General features: G+C 35.1%; 1 protein-coding gene and 1 long non-coding RNA gene across 2 annotated transcripts in view; one reads left to right on the forward strand and one right to left on the reverse strand.

Moving 5' to 3' along the window:
• Positions 1–8,881, forward strand: part of LOC107727730 (uncharacterized) — a 43,755-nt gene that overhangs the window by 9,545 nt on the left and 25,329 nt on the right. The gene's annotated exons all lie outside the window — the stretch shown is intronic.
• Positions 1–8,881, reverse strand: part of stx1b (syntaxin 1B) — a 48,425-nt gene that overhangs the window by 5,227 nt on the left and 34,317 nt on the right. The window contains exons 5-9 of the mRNA XM_016537684.1: positions 8,043–8,116; positions 6,654–6,762; positions 6,363–6,436; positions 4,140–4,277; positions 2,691–2,801 (exon numbers count right to left, since the gene is read on the reverse strand). Of these exons, the coding sequence (XP_016393170.1) occupies positions 2,691–2,801; positions 4,140–4,277; positions 6,363–6,436; positions 6,654–6,762; positions 8,043–8,116 (506 nt within the window). The remainder of the gene's footprint in view (positions 1–2,690; positions 2,802–4,139; positions 4,278–6,362; positions 6,437–6,653; positions 6,763–8,042; positions 8,117–8,881) is intronic.

Genomic DNA, 8,881 nt, shown 5'->3' on the forward strand with positions numbered 1-8,881 from the left:
TTTTAATATTACTGTTTTAAATATATTAAGGCACTTTAAATGTATTTACAATGTTTTGTCGCACTGTATAATGATTGAAATATTGCCACGGGTGCTTAATATGGATTGCAAATGGCCAAAACTTGCATTTTGTTCACACATACTTTTGTTTTATTCTTTTGAGAGGTGATCTAAATATTTGTGGCTGGGAAACAGATGGAAAATTGACAGGCTTGTGCTGCAGTTCTATGGATGTTTTGCCCTCCAAGTCTTCGAGCCGGTCATGACTGAAAGCTATGAATACAGAGCGGCACAAAGCGCTTATGTGCATCCCGTGTGCAGAATGATGCGCTTGAAGCAACACGGAGTCACAGCGCGCAGTGCTCCGCATAAAAAAGGGAAGAGATATTGCTGCGTAGTGTATTATATCTGTGCGATATTTTATTGAGCCTTTTCTTTTAACAGTTTTAAATCTCAGTTATTGTGCGCTCTTGAAGAGAGTTTAATCTTCTTGACTGACATAACCGAATGCTACACGCAGTCTGAATGCTGAATGGAGGATGACAGATAGACGCAGCGGGGAGAAGAGTTTACGTGAACTTGACTTAAATATTCATCTATACTTCACATTAAACTATGTAACGGCTTCAGAACACTTTAAATATAGTGCACAAAAACGTTATGGTGCTTTATAATGTTTTTGTGCCTTTCGTGGGGCTTAACAATAACACAGAATAGTATACACACTATATCGGATTTAGATCAGTCTTGCCTGACCGATACCCGATCCGACAGAAAATGCCAGTATCGGAGCCGATACCGATACTGAGTATCGGATCGATGCATCCCTAATACCAACACAGTTATTGTTGGGAAAAAAATAGTAACTACACACTTGACAAACACAAAATAGTCGTCATTTTAAAACTTAGAACATGGTCTTTACAATACATATAGACAATTAACACTACTCTTAACATATGCTTTTAACTTTGCTGACAAATTAAATAATACCATACTGTAATAAGTCAAATGGTACTCCTGGATGCAGCCAGCTAGCTTGACAAAAATAATTCATTTTCAGTCATTATTGACATTTATTGCCAATCAAATTTGCCTTGCAGTTTCTGGCTAGTGAATTGCGACCCCTTGTATCGCAAGTTAATAACCTGCAAATAATTGCAGATCGATCAATTATCTATTGAAGCTTGTTTCCACCACTTTTTTTCTTGCAACTGTAAGTTTATATCACACAATTCATATTTTTTTCCTCACAGTTCAGAAGTGTGAGACATAAACTCAGAATTGTATTTCTGGAAAGAATTATGAGAAAAAAAGTTAGAACTGCGAGAGATGAACTCAGAATTCTGAGAAACAAAGTCAGAATTGCGAGAGATAAACGTAGAATTGTGAGAAAAAAGTTCGAATTGTGAGAAACAAAGTCCAAATTGTGAGATATAAACTCAACTACAAATAAAAGTACCAATTTTGAAAGAAAAAGTCACAATTGCCTGTTTTAGTTTTTACTTCATGGTGGAAAGGGGCTTCCATAATTAACAATTCTAATCTATTAATACTTTACAATAAGACTTAATTTGTTAAAATTTGTTATTACCGTATTGTCCCGAATATAAGACGATATTTTTTTCTTGGAAATACATCTGAAAAAACGCGGTCGTCTTATATTCAGGGTCTAGACTTTGACATGTCAATAATACACCCACAACACTAGGTGGCGCCAAATACGCATAAAACGAGTGTGCCATGAAATACGTAATGTAATGCGTGTTGTAAAGATGGCGAGTAAAAACAAAAGAAGCAGAAAACCTTACAGCTGCATGAGTCGTGACGGTCACGTTAGCCTGATGGGACCAAACTCCCTTTGTGATTTTAAAACGTAAGACAGTACCCAGATTTGAAGACTACAGTAAGATTTAACTTCTACTGTTAATAAGATTTTGGTAGGCTACTATTAGATGGATAGCCTAAATGTCCTAATTCAGATGGGCTACCTGTTTTTTTTTTTTTAATGGTATATCAAAAAGTGTATATTTTTTAAATGTGATTGTTGGTACATTTTACCAGTTTTTACCATACTTTCAAAACAAAAATTAAAATAGGAAAAATATGCAATATGAAAATAATTGAAGACAAAATGTGTTTTACTGAGAAAAAACAAGATTTGGTTTTTAAAAAGCCTTTTTCCAAAAGGTACATCTGGAAAAAGGGGGGGTCGTCTTATAATCAGGGTCGTCTTATATTCGGGCCAATACGGTAATACTAGATAAAATTATGTACCTATTAAGTTTAACCAGCAGTTCACTATTAGCAAATATCTATGGGGCCGGTAAGAATCTAACCACCCCATTTCTGCAGTTTGACTCATCAGAAAGCTCAGAAGTAAGTGGCATAACACCAAGAGTCTGCAGTCTTTAGACCACCACATGGCCGTTAGCCAGCAAAACTGCAGCAAAAAAATCTAGGAACAGACGGCATCTGTTAAAGAACCAATGAGTGCCAAAGAAGCAATATAGTGTTTCTGTGGATGGTTTAAATGGTTTAGAAATCATTTTAAAATGCTCTTCTATTACTCGTCTATTACTTGACAGCTTATGACTGCATTCTCTAGAAAGGCACTGAGAGCATGAGTCATTGTACACAAAGGGCATAATACTTAAAGACATCAGGTGTAACAGCTGACGGTGTTTTACCTTGCGTGCCTGACTCTGGTATTTGACAGCCTTCTTGGTGTCAGAAACTGCTCTCTCTACATAGTCCACAGAGTGTTCCACGTTATACTCAATTCTGTCAATCATCTCTCCCTATGAATGACAAAAAAAGGCACTTCAAACAAACGTCTTCACAATAGGCACACATTTACGATTACTGTATGCAATGCACACATCACACAAAGACTGTTTCCTGTTAGACATACTTCTGTGTTTAAGTGTTGCAAGTTAAGATCCCTTAAATTCTTTGTGCTTCATGCAGCCTGATTTCAAAACCCACAAGCAGTGATGCTCGAGTGCCCTTAACCCCAGATTGATCCACAGGGACTGTGTCGTGTAAATAATTTCACCCGTTCTTGGTCGTGGAGGAAGAAATAAATTGCTATCTGTGAATTACATTTGAAAGTCAGCATCACTTTGCAGCGCAGTGCACTTCAAGGACGTGTCTAGTTTTTGTCTAGCCAGTGTTCACAAACAGAATTTAAAAATGGTATATAAATGTCTATCAATGGTGTATTTGTTTTTAGCCTGATAGATGAGGCATTTATGAATAGTATGGAAATGAGTTGCATGAATAAAAAAAAACATTGAACATGCAAGCAGTGTAGTGCTATTTATAATTTAAACTAAAACGATTAAAATTTGTTTTCAATAATTGAAATAAAACTGATATAAAATAAATATAAAAATTAGATAGGACACTCAAGAAAATTAATCACAAATTTAAATGTTTCATTTGCAAAATCATTTCATGTTTAATTTGCAAAAATTCATTTGATGTACTAAAACTGAAATAAAATTTAAAGATAAGGAATAAAAAAAAAAACTCATAAAAATGATGGAAAAGGCAAAAAAAAAATCTACTTTTGTGTTCCACCAAAAAAAAAAAAAAAGTTTTCCGTAACTGTAGTAAAGAAAAAATAAATAGAAAAAGTAGATGAAACTTCAAAAAACCTGAACAAATTAAAATATTTAATTGGCAACATGAAGATAATTTGAAGCACTAAGACCGAAAATAAAAACTAATAAAATTGAGAAAAGCACACAAAATGACTATAAGCACATACAATTAATATAAGTTTAAAGAAAATTAAAATGAAAACTGAAAATCTAAAATTCTACATATTAACAAACAAAACTATAGTGATTATAAACAATACTAGCAATGCTGCACACAGTGACATATGGGTCAGTAAATAATGACAGAATTTTTATTTTGGGTGGACTATTTAAGTAAATTCTTCTGGTATTGGCCATGATAATGTGAATATAAAAAGAAAATCTCAAATCAACCCTCATTTGTATGCCTCTTTAACAGTCTTGTGGAAGGGACTTTTGTGAAGCGATAACACTGCTAACATTTGTTTGACTATTTCCTTCCTCCTCCTGTCATTTTTGCTGTGGTGAAAGGTGTAATTTTCTGTGTTGTACCTGACTCTCCACCAGCATGGCCATGTCCACAAACATGTCGTGCAGCTCACGGATGCTGTTCTCCAACTTAATGATCTCAGTGTGTCGAGTCTCAATCTCATTTAGTGCCTGCTTGGTCATCTGGGAGTCCATTTTGATCTGAAAACATGGCAGGAGGTCAAGAGCAAGTTACTATTATTAAACATACATTTGTACAGAATTCATTCCTAAAATGGCAAATTTACCAGCGCTTCTGAAGCGGCATTTAGGTGTCTTTACACAGACTGTATAATGCTGCTCAGAGGTGCCACAAATGCATTTACACAGCAATTCCAACAGTATACCTGATACTAGGGGCTGAGGTGGGTCTGAGCAGGCATAATTCAGGCTGGCTTTGATGCAGCATTGCATCTTTATACTGAATTTTGAGCAATCAAGGTGTAAAAATGCCTAAAGACTATAAGCTAGGTTGTAAGGAAATATTTGAATATGCTTCACATGGGAAGCGGATGGCACATTTGATGTGGACATCTGCACTCTTAAAAATAAAGGTCCCTAAAGTGGGTTTTTGCAGTGATTTGCATATAGAACCATTTTTAGTTAGTTAGAACAGTTTTCAAAAGAACCGTTTGTTCTTAGTGTGAAGAACATTTTAATGATCTAAAGAACCTTTTGTGGAATGAAAAGGTTCTGTGGATATTAAAAGGCGCTTTCGGACCTGAGGAACCTTTCCATAGTTCCTAGAACTATTGGCGGAAGTTCCCGCTTTTTGGCGCATTCGCACCGCAGGAATGTATTTAGTACTAGGAACTCCATTTGGGGGAACTAATTCACCTTCTACTTCAGAGTAGGGTCTAAAACAGTTCTATAGGAACTATCAGTGACTCAGTGTACGCTGATAGGCCAAACGCATACGAAACACCGGCTACCCGGCATTTTTAAAAAGCCATGTAAACATATTTACTCCATGAGCATGGAAAACAGCGATAACGGCATTTACCTGTTGTCTGCAGCATTGTGTTCTTTTCTCAGCCTCGATGATGACACTACATGTTGTCATAGGAGATTTAGGGGCCGTTTACATGACAACGTTTTCAGCCAAAAACGGGAAACTTTTTATGGGTTTTGCCTGTTCGTTAACACGACAACGGCGTTTTGGGGACTGAAAGTGCAAAGTGCAAGTTTTTGAAAATGCCACCGTTATCGTTTCCGTGTAAACACCTAAAACGGGAATCTTTGAAAACGGTGACGTCATGCATGTGCGTAGTACGTGTTAGGTATGTAGACATGCACAGTACGTGTCGATTTTAAAGGCAAGTGCGAACAAACATACACAACAATGGCGGACTGTTGTTGCTGCTCAAGAGTTTGCTAATGCTTCTTCAGCAAAGTGTGGATTTACTTCACCAATATTACAACCAACAGCGGAGACGCATCATATACAACATATAACCATCACTTCCCTACAGGTACTGTTCTGTACTAACAAGGTGACAGCGCCAACTACTGGCCTGGCATACATAATACAGCGTTTTTGGCCGTTTTCGCAGATATGTGTAAATGCGAATCGTTTTGAAAACGTTGTCGTGTATACGTGAATCTTTTTAAAAACGCAAGGGATCATTGTCGTGTAAACGTAACCTGAGTAAATAATCAAACAATTCTCACTTTTGGGGTGAACTACTCCTTTAAGGAGAAATACAAAGCTGGGTTTTAAAAGATGAAGACAAACTTTTCCGTTTTTGACTACATCATTGTCGTGTAAACGTAGCCTTAGTCAGATTTTCGTGCTCTTTCAATCGCATAAATTGTGCGTTTACATTCCATCTATATCACGTATCCCGAAACCCACAACAAACATCAAAAACAGCTCAGAATGCGGCGTGCTCCATTCACCAGTTGTTGACGTTTGTAAATGCCGCGAATAAAGACGTCACTATCGGCCGCTTCAGAGTTCCTGCAGCCGGTGCGAATGTAACCAGGAAAATGGCCTGAGGGAGAAATTGGTTCTTGGAACCACCCTGCTGGCTAGTTCCTAGAACTAAGTTCCTAGAACTACGCAATGCGAAAACGTCTAATGTTCTAAAATGGAATCATAAAGAACCAATAAAAAAACGTTTATTTTTTAATAGTGTGTGAAGTCCACAAGGCAGTAGTGGCTGTAGAAATCACACATTTTTCTTCCACGGAAACGAAAGTCATAGTAAAAGTATTTTGTAAAGGATCAGTGGCTATTAAACTTACATCATCAGTGAAGATAGCAAGCTTCCCGCTCTCCAACATGTCTTCCAGCTCCTCATTGGTAGTTGTTCTGCCAGCTGATTAAAGATATTTGAAGAACATGGTATCAGTTTGTGGCGTACCAGGTCATTTTGATGAGCATTGGAACTGGTAATATGTTTACTGATAAAACGTATATCTTGAATGCACTGTCACTTAACTTGTGTTTAAAAAGTAAATACATGTTCCAGTAATGTGGAGGCTGTTTCTCAGCTTGTGTTTGTGCGCGTGGGTTGCATGTGTCTCAGAACTCACTAATTTCCAGTTGTCTCTGAATGCGGTCCTTGCAGCGGTCCCTGTATTTGGACTGCGTGGTGTTGTACTCCGTCATCACCTCCACAAACTTGCGTGACAGCGTGGAATGCTGTGGGATGAAGGTAGACATGTGGAGGCGTCAGGGATGTGGAAGTGTAACTGTACATCGCGACGTGAAGGCGGCTCAGGATAATGTATGGAGGGCCAAGTGTGATCATCGTGAAATCGGGCCTTGCTTTTGCTGCAGTTTGAGAGATTACCGTGCTTGTTCCGTTTCTGGACAGCAGATGGCGCTGATGAGGGTGTTTGACAGAGCTGCTCAGTGGGAGGGCAGAGGTCACCGGCAGTGTGCCTGTCTCTGAACACCCTGAAGCTCAGATTTGCTGCTATTTTGCTGAATATTGCTTGCTGATATAACTAGTTTATATAACATAAAAACTTCTACAGGTTTGAATATTTCGAGCACTTCCTATTATACATTATTCCCATATAAAAGACACATTGACACAACACATGTTTTGAATTTCTTTAAAAAAAATTTTTTAATACATTTATTAATTCTTTTTATTAATTTAATATTTCTTTAATTCTTATTATTTTATCATATTATTTTGATTGCTTAATATTAAACATTCTATTTATATATAATATTACTTTTTATATTTTAACGTTTTTATTTTTATTTTGCAATTTATTATTAAAATGTATGTATGTGTGTATATATATATATATTTATATACTGAATAAATCATATCGGAATTATAAAATATATAATAAATAAAAATAATTTCTAAATAGTAATGTGTATACACACACACTTAATAATTATATATAAATATAATATATAATATTATGTAAATTAATAAAAATTTAAAGGTTAAGGTTATATATTTGTATGTTTTTTATAATAAAGTATGTTTTATTATTTTAAATTGATTATGGTGGTAATGTACATTTTTGAATAGTGAAATTAATTAAATGCTTTACTAATGAAAGATACTTTAACTTGATTAATTTTTTTCTGTATAATTTTAACTTGATGGACACAATACATAAATTGAGTTTATTATTATCATCATATTATCATAACCTATGAATGATAAGTCTCACAAAAAGAAAACTTAAAAAGACGTTAAAAAGTAAGACTAATATTATAATACTAATATTATAAAAAATTGAATATTGAAATGAATCATGCAAAAGTTGTAATGTTGCTTGACAAAGAAAAACTAAACTGACAAATAAATCAGTTCATCCTTGTCAAGTTCCTTAACTTGTTAGAGATATGTTGTAGTCTGTATTTTTCACATGACTTTAATTTGACTGAATAGACTATTGACTATCATTAGAAGAATAAAAATACACTGGTGTTTTTAATTACTTTCATACCTGTGTCTTGCGGATCCGCAAATCTGCAGATGATCTGTTCAACCCCTCCTCTTGCTCGATACTTTGTTCGATTGCTGCAGAATAGAGAAATAAACTGAATGCAATGAATTGTTCTAGTAAAATGTGCTAAAGCCATAGCCTCCTGAATACACCCTATAGATGGACATTTCAAATAGCAGCTGTCTCACCCCGGTTACTGAGGTGGCACAGCAACTACAACAAGATCAAATCCACCCATGACACTAAAGTAATTGGCGGACCGAGCTGTTACAATGGAAGTGCATACACACTAGGTGTCAGACAAAGTGGTCCCAGAGTAATAACAAGTCCCTTAATCTCAGAAGAACAATAGATCTCACGGTCCACTTCAGGAGACAATGGGATTCACACTCCATTCAGTTCTAATGGAGCCCTGCACACCATGTGTCACTGGCTACATCAGCGAGAGTGTGGATGAAGTTTATATTATATTATATTAATTATTTTATAACAAATAACAAGTACATAATAAATAACAAACAAATAACAAAATAACAAAGTATATAATAAAATAAAAAAAGTATAAAAATAACATTTATCAAAAGTGAGTAAACATTGATTTATTATACAAATATAAATAAATATATAACCCTAATCCCTCACTCTATATTTTATTGTTTGTTTGTTTGTTAAATATTAGATGTATATTATATATGAATATAATCATTATTATTACATACATAACAAATATAAATATAATAACAATTATTTATTAAATAATAGTAATCAAAATATATGATAAGAAACTGTATAACCCTAACCCCCACCCTATATATATATATATATATATATATATAATA

The sequence above is a fragment of the Sinocyclocheilus rhinocerous genome, unplaced genomic scaffold (genome assembly GCF_001515625.1).
Source record: "Sinocyclocheilus rhinocerous isolate Xijiao unplaced genomic scaffold, SAMN03320098_v1.1 scaffold1028, whole genome shotgun sequence".
Classification (NCBI taxonomy): Eukaryota; Metazoa; Chordata; class Actinopteri; order Cypriniformes; family Cyprinidae; genus Sinocyclocheilus; species Sinocyclocheilus rhinocerous.